Here is a 21403-nt window from a genome sequence, read left to right as displayed (position 1 = left end):
ACACAAAAACATAATGAATATTTTTTGCAAATCAGTGTTACTTCTGCTGTTGTCTTCCAGAGACCAGTTCAGAAATGTGCGGCTTTACGTTGGCAAGTGCCACTCTCATGTCATTAGGCAGGCAGTGTTCCCCCACATTAGGCAGGCAGTGTTCCCCCACATTAGGCAGGCAGTGTTCCCCCACATTAGGCAGGCAGTGTTCCCCCACATTAGACAGGCAGTGTTCCCCCCACATTAGGACGGCAGTGTTCCCCCACATTAGGCAGGCAGTGTTCCCCCACATTAGGCAGGCACTGTTCCCCCACATTATGCAGGCAGTGTTCCCCCACATTATGCAGGCAGTGTTCCCCCCACATTAGGACGGCAGTGTTCCCCCACATTAGGCAGGCAGCGTTCCCCCACATTAGGCAGGCAGCGTTCCCCCACATTAGGCAGGCAGCGTTCCCCCACATTAGGTAGGCCAGTGGTCTTCAACCTGGGGACCTCCAGATGTTGCAAAACTACAACTCCCAGCATGCCCGGACAGCCAACGGCTGACGGGCATGCTGGGAGTTGTAGTTTTGCAACATCTGGATGTACACAGGTTGAAGACCACTGATGTAGGCAATGTTCCCCACAGACATACAGCCTCCAGCCATATACAGTGTATGGCTGGAGGCTGTATGCCTGTGTACTGCCCACTTCAGTGCTCCGACCACTGCTCCGGCCGGTGGTCGGAGCACCGAAGATGACGTGCCGCTGGTCACTTACCAAGCTGGCCAGTGCATGTCTTCCTCCTTCTCTATCCTCTGGTCCACAGCGCCTTCGTTTCCATGGGCGCACGCACAAGACGTCAGTGACGCCCCGGCATGCGCTATGTTTTTAAACTTAACGCGGGGGCCGCAGGGAGTTAATACTGATGGGGGGGGTAATTGCCCCGGCGCTACAGGCAAACACCGTCTCTGCTCAGGCCCCGGGCCGGCTCGGGGCACCAAGCAATTGCTTGGTTTGCCTGTCCTGTTGCGACCTCCCCCGCCGAACCCCCGAGACTGCCTCACCGAACCCCTGGGGTTAAGAAGCACTGCTCTATAGCCTACAACCTGAGTTTCTCTAGAATACTTGCAGCCATTGTTTCCTGTGTGCGTTACATCTGTCCATGAGTCGTATTATAACTGTCCCACAAAGAGATTATCCTCACGCACTGTAACCATACAGGCAGGTTAATGCTACCACTAATCCTACTAATCCATGGAGCCTGCACTATGAATTCTAGGGAAATAAAAAGCATTCCAGACTTGCATCGATGGAAGAATAATGTGATCATCCTAAAAAAAAAATCAGGGCAGGAGCGCTATATGGATCTGCCATATATGTCTATGGTGGAAAATAGGATTATGAATGTGCAGTTTGGGAGATAAGCAGCTAATATGTTGTACGTATATGTCAGTGCTTCTGGAGGATCTTGGGGTGGAAATATAAGAAATAAGTTGAGGATCACAAGCGCAGGGATTTTCTGAACTCCCTCTGACTGGCTATTGAGTCTGCTTCTTCCCAGCCTCGAAGTGACTGATAACAGAGAACAATAGCTCATGTGTATAATCTTTACATGCTGCAACTTTTAAACTCCCATTTGGCAAATTGTAAGTGGACCTTAAACAACAAACAGACCCCATCTCTGATCTATAAGATCACCAGCAGAACAAAGACTATATCAGTCTTTATTGTTCTTATTAGAGATGAGCAAACTTACAGTGATTCGATTCGTCACGAACTTCTCGGCTCGGTGGTTGCTGACTTTATCCTACATAAATTAGTTCAGCTTTCAGGTGCTCCGGTGGACTGGAGACTCTCTCCTAGGACTGTATCCACCTTTTCCAGCCACCGGAGCACCTGAAAGCGGAACTGATTTATACAAGATAAAGTCAGCAACCGCCGAGCCGAGAAGTTCGTGATGTGGTGCCTTGGTGTGGTGTATGGCAGTTTATAATTAACTCTTGTCAGTCGTGATGCCAGGGTGAGGGTTAAATGCTGTATGGCTTGGCCTATCGCCACCCTTCCCAAGAGCGATAGGTAGATGCAGAATAAAGTATTGTCCACAACCAGAGCTTTGCTGAAAACTTGCGTAAACTTTACTGAAGATTTTCTGTAACATGCGAACACAGGAACAGTCTTTGTAACAGAGTCTATATACAGCTTGGCTGAGATTGACAGTTGGTTGGGACTTGAGTAAGTTCCTCAGCTTGTAGGGATTTGGTATGTGCAGATCCGCTGGATTTAGGGTTATGTTTAGGTCTAGGGTCCTTGCCGATATTTGCGGGGAAATTTAGAAGAACTCACTAACTGATTCAGCCGAGGCCGCCAGTAATTGTCATTGAAAGTTGCGGAGGTCCTACCTCATCCAGTGACAGCAACCCAAGAGAGAGAGAATAATGGCCGCAGCTCCCTTATATGGGCAGGGGCTGGCCGTTTTAGGATTGGTTCATACCATCTGTCAATCAGCTTTACCAGGCATTGTGGGTATCACATGTCCCATGAACCTCCAAAGGTCCTTTTTACTTACCATAGAGACTAAACATCATCACGTGACCCGCAGGTAAATACACTTTTTATATACATTTATTTACATTTACCTGAATAATATATTAACTATTTAAGGGGTGACTAGGGGAGGACTAGACCCCACGGTACCTAGGAACTCTGACTTTGGGGACCCCTACCAAGGTACGGTATGTAATACGGTACCGGGATACCACAGTGACAAATCGAATTACTGGAAGTTCGCTTATCTCTAGTTCTTATAGCACAATATATAACTTGTTGTATGGCATAGCTGTACGGCAGTGGTCTCCAACCTGCAGACCTCCAGATGTTGCAAAACTACAACTCCCAGCATGCACGGAAAGCCAACAGCTGTCCGGGCATGCTGAGAGTTGTAGTTTTGCAACATCCGGAGGTCCGCAGGTTGGAGACCACTGCTGTAGGGCATACAGTCATCCCTGAGCCCTGGTGAATCAAAATGCTGCCAAAGTTACCAGAATTATAAGTAGCACATGGTAGGTGGGGGGCCTGTCATAGATAATGCATTAGGGTCTAAGTAATATGGGGTAAGCAAGTAGAACACTGAGCCAGTATAGTGGACGATCCTTCCAGCCACTCTCTGTCCTCGCCTAGCTATCCATAATAGATGGTCACTGATATACACACACATACGGCTCAAAAAAATAAAGGGAGCACTTAAACAACACAATGTAACTCCAAGTCAATCCCACTTCTGTGAAATCCACTGTCCACTCAGGAAGTTCCACTTCTCAGTTCCTATGCTTCCTGGCTGATGTTTTGGTCACTTTTGAATGCTGGCAGTGCTTTCACTCTAGTGGTAGCATGAGACGGAGTCTACAACCCATACAAGTGGCTCAGGTAGTGCAGCTCATCCAGGATGGCACATCAATGTGAGCTGTGGCAAGAAGGTTTGCTGTGTCTGTCAGCGTAGTGTCCAGAGCATGGAGGCGCTACCAGGAGACAGGCCAGTACATCAGGAGATGTGGAGGAGGCCGTAGGTGGGCAACAACTCAGCAGCAGGACCGCTACCTCCGCCTTTGTGCAAGGAGGAGCAGGGGAGCACCGCCAGAGCCCTGCAAAATGACCTCGAGCAGGCCATAAATCTGCATGTGTCTATTCAATCGGTCAGAAACAGACTCCATGAGGGTGGTATGAGGGCCCGACATCCACAGGTAGGGGTTGTGCTTACAGCCCAACACCGTGCAGGACGTTTGCCATTTGCCAGAGAACACCAAGATTGGCAAATTTATCACTGGCGCCCTGTGCTCTTCACAGATAAAAGCAGGTTCACACTGGGCGCATGTGACAGACCTGACAGAGTCTGAAGACGCCGTGGAGAATGTTCCGCTGTCTGCAACATCCTCCAGCATGACTGGTTTGGCGGTGGGTCAGTAATGGTGTGGGGGGGTGGGGCATTTCTTTGGGGGTCCGCACAGCCTTCCATGTGCTTGCCAGAGGTATACCATTAGGTAAGTAGATCTGGGACATCATGTTTTGCTCCATCCACCAACGCCACGTTCCTCCACAGACTGTCCAGTAGTTGGCGGATGCTTTAGTCCAGGTCTGGGAGGACATCCCTCAGGAGACCATCCTCCACCTCATCAGGAGCATGCCCAGGCACTGTAGGGAGGTCATATGGGCACGTGGAGGCCACACACACTATTGAGCCTCATTGTGACTTGTTTTAAGGACATTACATAAAGTTGGATCAGCCTGTAGTGTGGTTTTCCACTTTGATTTTGAGTGTGACTCCATATCCAGACCTCCATGGGTTGATAAATTTGATTTCCATTGATAATTTTTGTGTGATTTTGTTGTCAGCACATTCATCTATGTAAAGATGAAAGTATTTCATAAGATTAGTTCATTCATTCACATCTAGAATGTGTTATCTTAGTGTTCCCTTTATTTTTTGAGCAGTGTATATACAGTCATGGCTTTAAATGTTGGCATCCCTGAAATTTTTCCAGAAAATTAAGAATTTCTCACAGAAAAGGATTGCAGTAACACATGTTAGATCATTGTGCAAGATTGTAGATGTGCGACCATGTCTGTTTTCTACCTGAATTCACATTGTGTTTTCTATCCCCTCTTTTTATTTTTTGAACATGTTGTCTGCACTCTTCCCCACCCCCTCAGCCCAACCCTATATAAGTAGTAGTTAGCTACACATGGGCCTTTTCTTTCCTGGCAGCCTCCCAGTCTGACTGGGAGAGCATGGTAAGTGAGCTGTAACATCCTGTTCACACTGGTGTGGTGCTGTGCGGCGTCCGTTGCTGCCGTGGCGCCGTGTCTGCGGGGAGAAGCGACCCATGGACTGGTTTGAGTGGCATTGGGGCCGCTCTGCCAGTGGGTCGTTCCCCCTATGGGCACTGGTGTCGCGGTGGTGGTGGTCGCTGCCCAGTGCTACGCCTTTTTATGCTAGTGTCGTTAGGGACCCACTCTAAATCGGTGGCCTTGACGTGGCGAGTGGGCTTTGTACTTTTTTTATCAAAACGTATATACTAACAACCTGTTAGTTTTTGAAATTATGCTGAGAAGCAATTAGATCATTGTGCAAGATTGTAGATGTGCGACCATGTCTGTCTTCTACCTGAATTCACATATTTATTCAGTTTGTGTGTATTGGAACTAAACCAAAAAAGGGAGGAAAAAAGCAAATTAGACATAATGTCACCAAACTCCAAAAATGGTCTCGACAAAATTATTGCCACCCTTTCAAAATTGTGGAAAAATAATATTGTTTCAAGCATTTGATGCTCCTTTAAAATCACCTGGGGCAAGTAACAGGTGTGGGCAATATAAAAATCACACCTGAAAGTAGAAAAAAACTGAGAGAAGTTCACTTAGTCTTTGCATTGTGTGTCTGTGTGCCACACTAAGCATGGACAACGGAAAGAGGAGAAGAGAACTGTCTGAGGACTTGAAAACCAAAATTATCGAAAAATATCAACAATCTCAAGATTACAAGTCCATCTTCAGACATCTAGATTTTCCTTTGTCCACAGTGCGCAACATTATCAAGAATTTTGCAACCCATGGCACTGTAGCTAATCTCCCTGGGGGTGGACGGAAGAGAAAAATTGATGAACGGTGTCAAAGCAGGATAGTCCGGATGGTGGATAAGCAGCCCCAAGCAAGTTCCAAAGATATTCAAGCTTTCCTGCAGGCTCAGGGATCATCAGTGTCAGCGCAAACTATCCGTCGACATTTAAATGAAATGAAACGCTATGGCAAGAGACCCAGGAGGACCCCACTGCTGACACAGAGACAAAATAAAGTAAGACTACATTTTGCCAAAATTAACTTGAGTAAGCCAAAATCCTCGTCTTGTGGACAGATGAGACCAAGATAGAGCTTTTTGGTAAAGCACATCATTCTACTGTTTACCGAAAACAGAATGAGGCCTACAAAGAAAAGAACACAGTACCTACAGTGAAATATGGTGGAGGTTCAATGATGTTTTGGGGTTGTATTGCTGCCTCTGGCACTGGGTGCCTTGAATGTGCAGTATAGTTTCCCCACATTAGGTGCAGTATAGTTCCCCCACATAAGGTGCAGTACAGTTCCTTCACATTAGGTGCAGTATAGTTCCTCCACATTAGGTGCAGTATAGTTCCTCCACTTTAGGTGCAGTATAGTTGCTCCACATTAGGTGCAGTATAGTTCTTCACATTAGGTGCAGTACAGTTCCCCCCCACATTAGGTGCAGTATAGTTCCCCCCACATTAGGTGCAGTATAGTTCCCCCCACATTAGGTGCAGTATAGTTCCCCCCACATTAGGTGCAGTATAGTTCCCCCCACATTAGGTGCAGTATAGTTGCCCCACATTAGGTGGAGTATAGCTCCCCACATTATGTGCAGTATAATTCCCCCACATTAGGTGCAGTATAGTTCCCCCACATTAGGTGCAGTATAGTTCGCCCACATTAGGTGCAGTATAGCTCCCCACATTAGGTGCAGTATAGTTCCCCCACAGTAGGTTCAGTATAGCTCCCTACATTAGGTGCAGTATAGTTCCCCCACAGTAGGTTCAGTATAGCTCCCCACATTAGGTGCAGTACAGTTCCCCACAGACATTCAGCCTGTTTACTGAGGCTGAATGCCTGTTTACTGTCCCACTTCAGTGTTCCGACCACCGCTCCACCGGTCCGGGGTCACATAGCAGTAGGTCATAGCAGTAGGTCCCGGGACCGAAGGAGCGGAGGTCGGAACACTGAAGATGACGTGCCGCTGGTCACTTACCATGCGCGCGTCCTCCTCGATGCTCCGCTTTTCCCGTATGGGCGCACGCAGGGACGTCGGCCCCTGCGTTTTTAAAGTTAACACGGGGGCAGCCGCATAGAGGTAACCGCCGGGACACCCTTGTGTCCTGAAAAGATTTTTCGGGACACAGGGATGTCCCGAATGTGACTGGGGCCCCCACCTACCCTGTGCCATTTATATTACTGGGGTTCTTAGAAGTGGCAGAGGGCCCTTGGAAGCATATGCTACCTGTGCAACCGTTTAGTCACGCATCTGTTTGTGGCTACGGTCACTAGTTTTTATGCTGGTTACAGAAGCAATAGCAATGTATAAATGCACCATATACAGGGGTTAAACAAAATAATTAAAGCACCAACTACAGACCACACTTTTTTATTTATTTATAAGAGGTGAGACTCCCATTTGCATAAAGCACAACTGAGATACATCTGTGAAATTAACAAATGAACATCATGAACAACATGCTAATTGTCTGATCGTAGGGGGTCTGACCACTGGGATCCCCAGCAATCTTCTGTATGAGGCCCATGAGACTCTCACATCTGCATGCAATGTCCATAGCTTCTCCCCAGCGTACTCCACCCCCCACCCTCGGAGATGTGCTCTTACTGAACAGAAGTGATGGCCTGCTCAGCCAATCACCGGCCGAGACAGGGTCCCATCCTTTGAAAAGAAGATACGTTTTTTATAAAGTAAATCACCCCTTTAACTTGGGTGCTCAGGTAGATAGGAAATAGAAAAAAAAATATATACTTACCAAGCCTAGGTCTGCCGTAGCTCCCATTCGCCTCCATCCTCTCCCTCAATCTGTTTTTCATGCTTCTGAGAGAAGAGCACAATGAAGGACCTTCTAGCTCATCTAGTCACTGGCTTCAGCGGTGTCCTGTCTCGGCCAATGATTGCTATGCCAGCAGGTCTGTACTGTGCACTTATCTCGGAAGCATGAAGAACAGAGAAGATAAAGGGAACACATAGGGGCGAAGGAAACTGTATGTATGTATGTTTTTTTCTTCTATCACTCCCTCAGTACCATATTAGACCCCCTTTGTGCCCCAATATAGTTGTAGACCCCTATACTTCCCCCACATATAGTTGTAGACCTCTATACTGCCCATATATAGTTACTGGCCCCCTCTCTTCTATGCCTTACTTGGTTCTCTACTTTGGTGCTCCATTTCTCCTCCGGGTCCTGGTTGGACCCTTTTGCTATGGTTGGCCCATAGTAGTAAGTCCCCGGACTAGAGGAGCAGTGGAGAACTGAAGCTCCAGGGTCCACACCAGGGTTCAGGGTTGAGCACTCATGATGTCCACCTGCTCTGCTCTTCAGAACACAATGTCAGGGGAGACACTCATCACAAGAACCGGCAGCAACTGCTCACTGACTTAAAGGGGTACTCTGCCTCTAAACATCTTATCCCATATCCTAAGAATAGGAGATAAGATGTCTGATTATGGGGTCCGGCTACTAGCCCTCACGCCCCCTACCATAGATATAAATAGAGGGGGCCTCAGGCTTCTGTGTTCAGAACATCACAGTAACGACCCAGCGATAAGGGGATAGGATGTCTAGGGGCAGAGTACCCCTTTAAAGTGGCTGCAGTGGCAGACAAAATGTTAAGATCAGGCAGCACTACCATGGCCACTATAAGAACAGTGACCAGTGACTGCTTCGGCAAGAAAACCTCAGAAATTTTTTTTTTTTTTTTAAACAAGGGACCTTCTTAAAATCAGAAAAAAGGGTCAGACTACTTGAAGGTAAACCTCTTCTGGATGCAGGGCGTACCTGTGCATCCTGCACCCGCTCCCCTGCTACGATGCGGGCTCTCAAGCTGACCCTGCATCATAGCCAGGTGGTTCTGCCCGCTATCAGCTGCCAGGACCCGTGTCTAATGCTGGACATAACCGATCGCGGTGATGTAAAACAAAAAAAAAGTTAATAAAAGTGATTTAACCCCTTCCCTAATAAAAGTTTGAATCACCCCCCTTTTCCTATTTAAAAAAAAAAATAAATGTTAACAAAAATAAACATATGTGGTATTGCCAAGTGCGCAAATATCCAAACTATAAAAGTATAACGTTAATTAAACCACACGGTCAATTGCGTAAACGTAAAAAAAATTCAAAAGTCCAAAATTGCATGATTTTGGTCACTTTGTATACCCTAAAAAATGCATAAAAAACTGAAAACGCATCCCTCGGCTTATACTCGAGTGAACTCTCCGTCTGTCAATCCCTTCTCAGTGGTCTTCAACCTGCAGACCTCCAGATGTTGCAAAAATAAAACTCCCAGTGGGAGTTGTAGTTTTGAAACACCTGGAGGTCCGCAGGTTGAAGACCACTGCGGCCTTCATCATCATCCAGGCCCCCCTCCCCTTTAGTTTTGAACTCACCTCCCCTCGGGAGCTGGTCCGGGCCATCTATTCTGCAGGGACCGACCGGTGGGGAGGGTTAGTTGTTCTGGGCTGTCCATCTTCACCGGGAGGCCCTCTTCTCTGCTCCGGGCCGGCCCCTGACTAGTGACGTTGCCTTGACGACGACGCACAGAGACGTTCATGCGCAGGGACAGCCCGGAATGACTAACCCTCCCCACCGGACGGTCCAGAGGGGAGTAGAAAATGAAAGGAGGGGGTCTGGATGATGACGAAGGCTGCAGTGGTCTGCAATCTGCGGACCTCCAGATGTTTCAAAACTACAACTCCCAGCATGCCCGGACAGCCGATGGCATGCTGGTTGAAGACCACTGATGAAGGGATTGACAGGCGGTGATGATGAAGGGGGGGGGGGGGGGGAATGATGACAGTGGTCTGGATGATGACAGGGTGATGATGACAGGGTGATGATGACAGGCGGTGATGATGACAGGCGGTGATGATGAAGGGGGGGATGATGACAGGGTGATGATGACAGGCGGTGATGATGACAGGCGGTGATGATGACAGGCGGTGATGATGAAGGGGGGGATGATGACAGGGTGATGATGACAGGCGGTGATGATGACAGGCTGTGATGATGACAGGCGGTGATGATGACAGGCGGTGATGATGACAGGGTGATGATGACAGGGTGATGATGACAGGCGGTGATGATGACAGGCGGTGATGATGACAGGGTGATGATGACAGGCGGTGATGATGAAAGGGGGGATGATGAAGGGGGGGTGATGATGACAAGAGGTGATGATGATAGGTGCTGATGATGAAGGGGGGGATGATGACAGGGTGATGATGACGGGAGTGATGATGACAGGGGGATGATGACGGGGGTGTTAATGACAGGGGTCTGGATGATGACATGGGGGGATGATGACAGGGTGATGATGACGGGGTGTTAATGACGGGGGTCTGGATGATGTATTTCCCACCCTAGGCTTATAGTCGAGTCAATAATTTTTCATGGGTTTTTGGGGTGAAATTAGGGGCCTCGGCTTATATTCGAGTATATACGGTAATATAGTAAAATAAAACCTATATAAATCGGGTATCCTTGTAAATGTATGGACCTATAGAATAAATATAAGGTGTCAATTTTACCGAAAAGTGCAGAAAATCGCCATAGATTTTGTGGTGGAATGACTGATGTTATTAAAATTGGTAGCACATAAAACAAGCCCTCATACAGGTAAAAAAAAACAAACGGAAAGCGTTCTGATTTTTAGAAGGTGGGAAGGAAAAAAACGAAAGTGCAAAAATGGGAAAACCTTTTCCCCCTGAGAACCTCTGCTTCCCTAATCATTTAAGGTCATCATTTAGGGTCAGCTACAAATGATTTGCAAGAAAACACAAGGGGGTGGTTTCTGTTGAGATTCACACTGCCAGGGTGGTCTATACCCTTATATGGAAATGAAGGCGGAGCCAAACGTCAAAGTTTTGCGAGAGTTATGCATTCCAAACACCGGAAGTCTGCGTTCCAATTACCGGAAGTGTGCTTGCGGAAGCTGTCTCCGTGCGGACCATACATCGCTGGAGCCGTCGCTTACCGTCTGGCTGATTCTGCGGCAGCTTATACTTATGATACATGGTGACTTTTCTTTTCGTCCTCTCTCTGTAGTCACCCGCTGTAGCACAAGTCACAATGGGAACTACTTTCTCTCTTTATCGCGATTCTAAATTGTTTGGGGGCTACAAATCCCAGCATATCCTGACTGAAATGTCCTGTGCAGCAGCGCTAAGTGGAAAACATCTGCTGTAAACTAAGGCATTGGATTGGTGGAGAGGTGGCTCACAGCAGCCAATCAGATTCTAGCTTTTATAATTCAGGTTCTGTGTAGAAAATGAAAGCATTATCCTCATTGGTTGCCATGGGTAACCACTCCATATTGCCTTTGCATTAGTTTTAATAAGTGTCTCTCATTGTGTGAACTGTAACCTACAGCCCCTGAGACCCCTGACTAAAATGCAGCGTGAATAGTATATGTCTAATATGGGACACAGGGGCCTGGGTTGGGGGAACCTAATATTCGGGGCCTTGTTGCTTCTGCGCTCCCTATCCTTACACCCCCAGTCACTGTTTAGCCCAGTGTTTTCCAACCAGGGTGCCTCCAGCTGTTGCAAAACTACAACTCCCAGCATGCCCGGACAGCCTTTGGCTGTCCGGGCATGCTGGGAGTTGGAGTTTTGCAACAGCTGGAGGCACCCTGGTTGGAAAACACTGGTTTAGCCCATAGCTGGTTATGGATTTCTGTCATGTATTTTGCTAGTTGTCATGGACACAGACTAGCCACGTTCAATGCTTAGGGTGAACCCGGTTTTAGATTACAACCACAGGGTTGCTTTCTCCCAGAAACAGTGCCGTGCTGTCTGAAGGTTGTGTCTGGTATTGCAGCTCTGCCACATTTAATTTAGTGGAGCTGAGCTGCAATACCAGATACGACCCAATGGATATGTGTGTTGCATGTTCTGGAAGAAAGCAGACATTTTTTCTTAATCCTGTAGAACCTCTATTAAATCAACTAAAACGATTTGTAAATTACTTCTATTAAAAAATCTTAATCCTTCCAGTACTTATCAGCTGCTGAATACTACAGAGGAATTGGTTTTCTTTTTGGAACACAGAGCTCTCTGCTGACATCATGACCACAGTGCTCTCTGCTGACAACTCTGTCCATTTTAGGAACTGTCCAGAGTAGGAGAAAATCCCCATAGAAAACATATGCTGCTCTGGACAGTCCCTAAAATGGACAGAGGTGTCAGCAGAGAGCACTGTGATCATGATGTCAGCAGAGAGCTCTGTGTTCCAAAAAGAAAACCATTTCCTCTGTAGTATTCAACAGCTAATAAGTACTGGAAGGATTAAGATTTTTTTAATAGAAGTGATTTACAAATCTGTTTAACTTTCTGGCACCAGTTGATTTAATAAAAAAAAAGTTTTCCGCGGGAGTACCCCTTTTAAGGGGGCACTCCAGCAGTATTGCTGTTTAGATCCCAGTTGTTCCCCCTTTTCCTGGTGCCGGGGGTCGATCCGCCACAGTGCAGCACAGTGAATCGCGATGTCCCGCCTATAATTGACCGAGCAGCAATGTTACGTATTGAGCCCCGGCAATGGTCTTCTTTCTGGTGCCGGGGCTCAATATGTCACACTGCCATTCAGCCAATCACTGGCCGAGACAGGAAACTGCTTCAATCCTCGACACCACGAAAAAGACCAGAAGATCACACGGGGACTGAAGCATCAATGCCAAATTAACATGGGAGGTGAGTAAAGGTTTAAAGGGGTACTCCCGTGGCAAACTTTATTTTTAGCAACTGGGGCCAGAAAGTTAAGCAGATGTGTACATTTCTTCTATTAAAAAATCTTAATCCTTCCAATACATTTTATGGGCTGTATACTACAGAGGAAATGCTTTTCTTTTTGGATTTCACTGATGTCACGACCAGAGTGCTCTCTGCTGACCTCTGCTGTCCATTTTAGGAACTGTCCAGAGCAGCATATGTTTGCTATGGGGATTTTCTCATGCTCTGGACAGTTCCAAAAATGGACAGCAGAGGTCAGCTGAGAGAACTGTGGTCATGACATCGGAGAAATCCAAAAAGAAAGCATTTCCTCTGTAGTATACAGCCCCTAAAACGTACTGGAAGGATTAAGATTTTTTAATAGAAGTAATTTACAAATCTGTTTAACTTTCTGGCACCAGTTGATTAAAAAAAAAAAAAAAAATAAAGTTTTCCACGGGAGTACCCCTTTAACCCCTTAAGGACGGAGCCCATTTTCACCTCTGGGACGAAGCCCTTTTATGCACATCTGACCACTGTCACTTTAAACTTTAATGACTCTGGAATGCTTTTAGTTATCATTCTGATTCTGAGATTGTTTTTTCATGACATATTCTACTTTAACATAGTGGTAAATTTTTGTGGTATCTTGCATCCTTTCTTGGTGAAAAATCCCAAAATTTTATGAAAAAATTTAAAAATTAGCATTTTTCTAACTTTGAAGCTCTCTGCTTGTAAGGAAAATGGATATTCCCAAAAAATTTTTTGGGGATTCACATATACAATATGTCTACTTTATGTTTGCATCATAAAATTGACGAGTTTTTACTTTTGGAAGACACCAGAGGGCTTCAAAGTTCAGCAGCAATTTTCCAATTTTTCACAAAATTTTCAAACTTGCAATTTTTCAGGGACCAGTTCAGGTTTGAAGTGGATTTGAAGGGTCTTCATATTAGAAATACCCCATAAATGACCCAATTATAAAAACTGCACCCCCCAAAGTATTCAAAATGACTTTCAGTAAATGTTTTAACCCTTTAGGTGTTTCACAGGAAAAGCAGCAAAGTGAAGGAGAAAATTCAAAATCTTCATTTTTTACACTCGCATGTTCTTGTAGACCCAATTTTTGAATTTTTACAAGGGGTAAAAGGAGAAAATGTATACTTATATTTGTAGCCCAATTTTTCTCGAGTAAGCACATACCTCATATGTCTATGTAAAGTGTTCGGCGGGCGCAGTAGAGGGCTCAGAAGCGAAGGAGCGACAAGGGGATTTTAGAGAGTACGTTTTTCTGAAATGGTTTTTGGGGGGCATGTCACATTTAGGAAGCCCCTATGGTGCCAGAACAGCAAAAAAAAAAACACATGGCATACCATTTTGGAAACTAGACCCCTTGAGGAACATAACAAGGAATAAAGTGAGCCTTAATACCCCACAGGTGTTTCACGACTTTTGCATATGTAAAAAAAAAAATAAAAATGTCACTAAAATGTTGGTTTTCCCCCAAATTTCACATTTTTTAAATGGTTAATACCAGAAAAGACCCCCCAAAATTTGTAACCCCATCTCTTCTGAGTATGGAGGTACCCCATAAGTGGACTTGAAGTGCACTGCGGACGAACTACAATGCTCAGAAGAGAAGGAGTCATATTTGGCTTTTTGAGAGCAAATTTTGCTCGGGGGGCATGTTGCATTTAGGAAGCCCCTATGGTGCCAGAACATCAAAAAAAAAACACATGTCATACCATTTTGGAAACTAGACCCCTTGAGGAACGTAACAAGGGATAAAGTGAGCCTTAATACCCCACAGGTGTTTCACGACTTTTGCATATGTAAAAAAAAAAAAATAATTTCACTAAAATGTGGGTTTCCCCCCAAATTTCACATTTTTGCAAGGGTTAATAGCAGAAAAGACCCCCCAAAATTTGTAACCCCATCTCTTCTGAGTATGGAGGTACCCCATAAATGGACCTGAAGTGCACTACGGGCGAACTACAATGCTCAGAAGGGAAGGCGTCATATTTGGCTTTTTGAGAGCAAATTTTGCTCGGGGGGCATGTCACATTTAGGAAGCCCCTATGGTGCCAGAACAGCAAAATGACCCCCACATGGCATACCATTTTGGAAACTAGACCCTTCACAGAATGTAATGAGGGGTACAGTGAGCATTTACCCCCCACTGGTGTATGACAGATCTTTGGAACAGTGGGCTGTGCAAAATTTTTCATTTTCACGGACCACTGTTCCAAAGATCCGTCAGACATCTGTGGGGTGTAAATTCTCACTGCACCCCTTATTACAATCCGTGAGGGGTGTAGTTTTCAAAATGGGGTCACATGTGGGTGTGTTTTTTTTTTTTGCGTTTGTCAGAACCGCTGTAACAATCAGCCACCTCTGTGCAAATCACCTCAAATGTACATGGCGCACTTTCCCTTCTGGGCCTTGTTGTGCGCCCCCAGAGCACTTTGCGCCCACACATGGGGTATCTCCGTACTCGGGAGAAATTGCTTTACAAATTTTGGGGGCGTTTTTCCCTTTTACCTCTTGTGAAAATGAAAAGTATAGGGCAACACCAGCATGTTAGTGTAAAATTTTTTATTTTTTTACACTAACATGCTGGTGTAGACCCCAACTGTTCCTTTTCATAAGGGGTAAAAGGAGAAAAAGCCCCCCAAAATTTGTTAGGCAATTTCTCCCGAGTACGGCGATACCCCATATGTGACCCTATTCTGTTGCCTTGAAATACGACAGGGCTCCAAAGTGAGAGAGCGCCATGCGCATTTGAGGCCTGAATTAGGGACTTGCATAGGGGTGGACATAGGGGTATTCTATGCCAGTGATTCCCAAACAGGGTGCCTCCAGCTGTTGCTAAACTCCCAGGATGCTTGGACAGTCAATTGCTGTCCAGAAATGCTGGGAGTTTTTGTTTTGCAACAGCTGGAGGCTCCATCTTAGAAACACTGCCATACAACACGTTTTTCATTTTTATTGGGGAAGGGGGGTGGTGGGGGGGCAGTGTACGTGTGTATATGTAGTGTTTTACTCTTTATTTTATGTTGGTGTAGTGTAGTGTTTTTAGGTTACATTCACACTGGCGGCAGATTACACTGAGTCTCCCGCTAGGAGTTTGAGCTGCGGCGGAAAATTTGCCGCAGCTCAAATTTGCAGCGGGGAACTCATTGTAATCTGCCGCCAGTGTGAATGTAGCCTGTACATTCACACGGGAGGGGGGTCAAAACTACAACTCCCAGCATGCACTGACAGACCATGCATGCTGGGAGTTGTAGTTTTGCAACAGCTGGAGGCACACTGGCTGGAAAACCTTGAGTTAGGTTCTATGACCTAACTCAGTATTTTCCAACCAGTGTGCCTCCAGCTGTTGCAAAACTGCAACTCCCAGCATGTACTGATTGCGGAAGGGCATGCTGGGAGATGTAGTTATGCAATGGCTGGAGGCATGCAAGTACAACTCCCAGCATGCCAAGACAGCCTTATGCTGTTCCTGAATGCTGGGAGTTGTAGTTTTGCAAGATTTAGAGGGGTTCAAGTTGTAAATCACTGTCCAGTGGTCTCAAAACTGTGGCCCTCCAGATGTTGCAAAACTACAACTCTCAGCATGCCCAGACAGCAAACTGCTGTCTGTGCATGCTGAGAGTTGTAGTTTTGCAACATCTGGAGGGCTACAGTTTGAGACCACTTAGTGATCTACAACCTGAACCCCTCTAAATATTGCAAAACTACAAGTCCCAGCATGCCCACACAGCAAACAGCTGTCTGGGCATGCTGGGAGTTGTAGTTTTGCAACATCTGGAGGGCCACGGTTTAGAGACCGCTGTAAACTGTGGCCCTCCGGATGTTGCTAGGCAACAACTCGCCTAGCAGGACCCGGAAGCCGCCGCCGCCGCACGTGGGGGATCCCCGCATGGAGGATCGCGATCCGGGATCCAGGTAGGGACCTTCGGCGCCGACCCTCCCTGGACGGTTCCCCCGTTTTGCCCGGACACCGATAGGTGGGCAAAGCGGGGGAACCGAACTTTAACCCCCCCTCCCCCGGTCTGCTATCGGTCGGTCGCTCGGCCGACCAATAGCAGGGATAGGAGGGGTGGCAACCCTGCCACCAAACTCCTATCCCTTTAGGGGGTTTGAGGGTGTCTCGGACACCTACGATCCCTCTTATTTTCCGGGTCACCGGGTCACCAGTGACCCGTATGACCCGGAATCGCGCAGATCGCAGGTCTGAATTGACCTGCGATTTGCGCGCATCGCGGTCATGGGGGGGTCTCAGGACCCCCCTCGGCGATGTGCCGGGATGCCTGCTGTTAGATAACAGCAGTCATCCCGGTCCGATCACCGCTCCCGGCGACGCGGCGCTCCCGGAACCCCGCGACGTACATGTACGTCGCCGCGCGCCAAGTGACACTTCGCGGCGCCGTACATGTACGTCGCTCGTCGTCAAGGGGTTAAATTCATATACCTGACAGAATGGACATATTAAAGAAAAAGGAAAAACAAAAAAACACCCTACTGCCAGAGTACCCCTTTAACCCCTTAACGACGCAGGACGTATATTTACGTCCTGCGCCGGCTCCCGCGATATGAAGCGGGATCGCGGCGCGATCCCGCATCATATCGCGTCGGTCCCGGCGCTAATCAACGGCCGGGACCCGCGGCTAATACCACACATCGCCGATCGCGGCGATGTGCGGTATTAACCCTTTAGAAGCGGTGGTCAAAGCTTTGACCGCCGCTTCTAAAGTGAAACTGAAAGTATCCCGGCTGCTCAGTCGGGCTGTTCGGGACCGCCGCGGTGAAATCGCGGCGTCCCGAACAGCTTGCAGGACACCGGGAGGACCCTTACCTGCCTCCTCGGTGTCCGATCGACGAATGACTGCTCCGTGCCTGAGATCCAGGCAGGAGCAGTCAAGCGCCGATAATGCTGATCACAGGCGTGTTAATACACGCCTGTGATCAGGATGAGAGATCAGTGTGTGCAGTGTTATAGGTCCCTATGGGACCTATAACACTGCAAAAAAAAAGTGTTAATAAAGGTCATTTAACCCCTTCCCTAATAAAAGTTTGAATCACCCCCCTTTTCCCATAAAAAAAATAAAACAGTGTAAAAAGAAAAAAAAATAAACATATGTGGTATCACCGCGTGCGTAAATGTCCGAACTATAAAAATATATCATTAATTAAGCCGTACGGTCAATGGCGTACGCGCAAAAAAATTCCAAAGTCCAAAAAAGCGTATTTTGGTCACTTTTTATAACATTAAAAAAATGAATAAAAAGTGATCAAAAGTCAGATCAAAACAAAAGTCATACCGATAAAAATTTCAGATCACGGCGCAAAAAATGAGTCCTCATACCGCCCCGTACGTGGAAAAATAAAAAAGTTATAGGGGTCAGAAGATGAAATTTTTAAACGTATACATTTTCCTGCATGTAGTTATGATTTTTTCCAGAAGTGCGACAAAATCAAACCTATATAAGTAGGGTATCATTTTAACCGTATGGACCTACAGAATAATTATAAGGTGTAATTTTTACCGAAATATGCACTGCGTAGAAACGGAAGCCCCCAAAAGTTACAAAATGGCGGTTTTTTTTTCGATTTTGTCGCACAATGATTTTTTTTTCCCGTTTCGCCGTGCATTTTTGGGTAAAATGACTAATGTCACTGCAAAGTAGAATTGGCGACGAAAAAAATAAGCCATAAAATGGATTTTTAGGTGGAAAATTGAAAGGGTTATGATTTTTAAAAGGTAAGGAGGAAAAAACGAAAGTGCAAAAACGGAAAAACCCTGAGTCCTTAAGGGGTTAAGGGAGTTATCGCAATATTAAAGGGGTACTCCGGTTAAAACCTTTTTTCTTTTAAATCAACTGGTGGCAGAAAGTTAAACATATTTGTAAATTACTTCTATTATAAAATCGTAATCCTTCCGGTACTTATTAGCTGCTGAATACTACAGAGGAAATTCTTTTTGGAATGCTCTCTGATGACATCACGAACACAGTTCTCTCTGCTGACGTTATTATAAAAATAATAACGCTTTATTTATTGTTGTCCTTAGTGGGATTTGAACCCAAGTCCCCAGCACTGCAAGGCAGCAGTGCTAACCACTGAGCCACCATGCTGCCCTTAGCATACATCTGCTATGCATGGTTGCTAAAATGGACAGAGATGTCAGCAGAGAGCACTGTGCTCGTGATGTCATCAGTGTTCCAAAAAGAAAGGAATTTCCTCTGTAGCATTCAGCAGCTAATAAGTACTGGAAGGATTAAGATTTAATAGAAGTAATTTACAAATATGAAAAAAGTAGAAAAAGGCCAGCACGGCTGAATGAAATCTTCAAAACTTTATTCACGAATCCTCGTTAAAAAACATTCACGGTGGCAGAAAGACACGGACATATACAAAAATCGAAAAAATTGCACATGGAAAAACAGTCCCAAACAAGGCTGACCTTGTTTGGGACTGTTTTTCCATGTGCAATTTTTTCTATGTCCGTGTCTTTCTGCCACCGTGAATGTTTTTTAACGAGGATTTGTGAATAAAGTTTTGAAGATTTCATTCAGCCGTGCTGGCCTTTTTCTACTTTTTTCTGCTTTGGTTGGACGTAGCCGTGCACGCCCCAGGTGAGCTGAGACTCTTTTCTCTTTTTTTGTTATAATTTACAAATATGTTTAACTTTCTGCCCCCAGTTGATTTAAAAGAAAAAAGGTTTTCACCGGAGTACCCCTTTAAGGGTATGTTCACACACAGCTGATCAGCTGGGGATTTTCTGCAATTGATTGTAAGTACATTGATTTGTTCTGGTGCAGAAATTTTACGCATTTTTTGCAGCTGATTTGCAGCATGTGAACATACCGTAACAGTGTTCCCCTTACCACAGAAAAGGTGATAAGCTGATTGGGAGACACCCCACAGATCAGGAGAACAGAGGTCCCTTGTCTCCCGAGTGAAAGGAGAGGCAACGTGCATGCTCAGCCACCACTTATTCGCTGTCGATAGTAGTGTTTCCCAACCAAGGTGCCTCTAGATGTTGTAAACTACAACTTCCAGCATGCCCGGACAGCCTTTAGCTGTCCAGGCATGCTGGGAGTTGTAGTTTTGCAACAGCTAGAGGCACCTTGGTTGGGAAGCACAGGTCTATAGCATTGTCAAGCGCTAATCTCATGTAAATTTGGAAGTAGTGGCTGAGCATGCGCCCTAATGTTCCACTGAACAAGGGACCTCGGTGATCAGTGCAGGGTCCCAGCGGTTGGACCCCACTGATCAGCTGCTTATCTTGGGATAAGGGGAACCTCATTCAGAGGTGCATGAGGAGAAGATGCTGTATAAAGTGGCATTCTATTCTTACAGGATACAAAGCAAATATTTTCAGGGGACAGTGAGGACTATGAGTCAAACAGCAATGGACCGTAAGGTCAGCACAGGCCAGTGCAAGAACTTTACGTGGGTCCTCTTCCAGCAGATTCATGTAGAGTGAGGCCCTAGAGCGCCCCCCTTCACCGTAGCCTTTACAACTGTGCCAGTCTTTCTGTTGGATTATAATGTAACTAGGCCTTGTGGGAATTAATGACAACATTCCTTACCAGCAACCTAATAGATAGTATGAGGTCCTATTATTTTTTTAAGAAAGGCATTGTTCCTCCAGTCCTTCAGGACCCCCATGCCCACATGGTATGTTTTCTCATAATTTGTGCAAAAGTTCAGTTTTAGGAAAGGTGCAGTTTTGGTTCACATACATGTCATCCATAATTTAGTGCAGCAGCCGTATGAATAAAACATGAAGATGTCATGTTCAGGATCTTCATGTTTTGGCCAAAAAAGGAGAGTGGTTACAGAGAGGATCCCTCACTCAAGAGCAATGTTTCCTAACAAAGGTGCTTGTGGGCTGTCTGGGCATGCTGGGAGTTGTAGTTTTGCAAAAGCTGGAGGCACCCTGGTTGGATAACAATGCTCTAGAGCAGTGATCTTCAACCTGCGGACTTCCAGATGTTGCAAAACTACAACTCCCAGCATGCCCGGACAGCCAACGGCTGTCTGGGCGTGCTGGGAGTTGTAGTTTTGCAAAAGCTGGAGGCACCCTGGTTGGATAACAATGCTCTAGAGCAGTGATCTTCAACCTGCGGACCTCCAGATGTTGCAAAACTACAACTCCCAGCATGCCCGGACAGCCAACGGCTGTCCCGGCATGCTGGGAGTTGTAGTTTTGCAACATCTGGAGGTCCGCAGGTTGAAGATCACTGCTCTAGAGGAGCTGTCCTGCATTACATAAACAATCTATTGATTTGAAATTCATTGTGTAATGCTCAGTTTACCCTGTAGTGGCGCTGCAGGAAAATTAAAGGAAAACGGTCATCCGTTCACCCACACTAAACCCAATACACCGGGTTATGGTGCGGGTGAACAGGAGACCAATGCGGGCTCTCTGACTAACATACATACCTTCAGTCCAGCACCCGGTCCCTATGAAGATCGGCTTCTATCTGCACTGAATTGTGCGCTGGATTTGAGTATTCATGGTTGCTGGTCACGTGAGTGTTCAGAAGGCACAAGCGCTCACGTGACCAGCGACCATTAAAGGGGTACTCCCGTGGAAAACTTTTTTTTTTTTTTTAAAAGAAAGTTATACAGATTTGTAAATCACTTCTATTAAAAAATCTTAATCCTTCCAGTACTTTTTAGGGGCTGTATACTAAAGAGAAATCCAAAAAGAAATGCATTTCCGGTGATGTCCTGACCACAGTGCTCTCCGCTCTCCAGAGCAGCATATGTTTGCTATGGGGATTTTCTCCTTTTCTGGACAGTTCCTAAAATGGACAGCAGAGGTCAGCAGAGAGCACTGTGGTCAGGACATCACAGGAAATGCATTTCTTTTTGG

At 46.1% G+C, this 21403-nt stretch overlaps 1 protein-coding gene across 6 annotated transcripts in view; it reads left to right on the top strand.

Annotated features, from left to right (window-relative positions):
* HROB (homologous recombination factor with OB-fold) overlaps nucleotides 1–21403 on the top strand; it is a 60091-nt gene that overhangs the window by 28308 nt on the left and 10380 nt on the right. The window contains exons 1-2 of one of the 6 annotated variants that reach the window (XM_056549047.1): nucleotides 12376–12495; nucleotides 19879–20199. The exons of 1 other annotated variant lie outside the window; for it this stretch is intronic. In XM_056549047.1, the coding sequence (XP_056405022.1) occupies nucleotides 20095–20199 (105 nt within the window). In that variant the 5' untranslated portion in view covers nucleotides 12376–12495; nucleotides 19879–20094. Of the gene's footprint in view, nucleotides 1–10717; nucleotides 10823–11076; nucleotides 11107–12375; nucleotides 12496–19228; nucleotides 19310–19696; nucleotides 20200–21403 lie in introns of those variants that run through there. 4 more of the 6 variants (XM_056549049.1, XM_056549053.1, XM_056549050.1 and 1 more) reach the window with 4 other exon arrangements.

Source organism: Hyla sarda, chromosome 12, assembly GCF_029499605.1.
Source record: "Hyla sarda isolate aHylSar1 chromosome 12, aHylSar1.hap1, whole genome shotgun sequence".
In the NCBI taxonomy this organism is placed as follows: domain Eukaryota; kingdom Metazoa; phylum Chordata; class Amphibia; order Anura; family Hylidae; genus Hyla; species Hyla sarda.
This window is presented reverse-complemented; position numbering and strand designations above follow the sequence as displayed.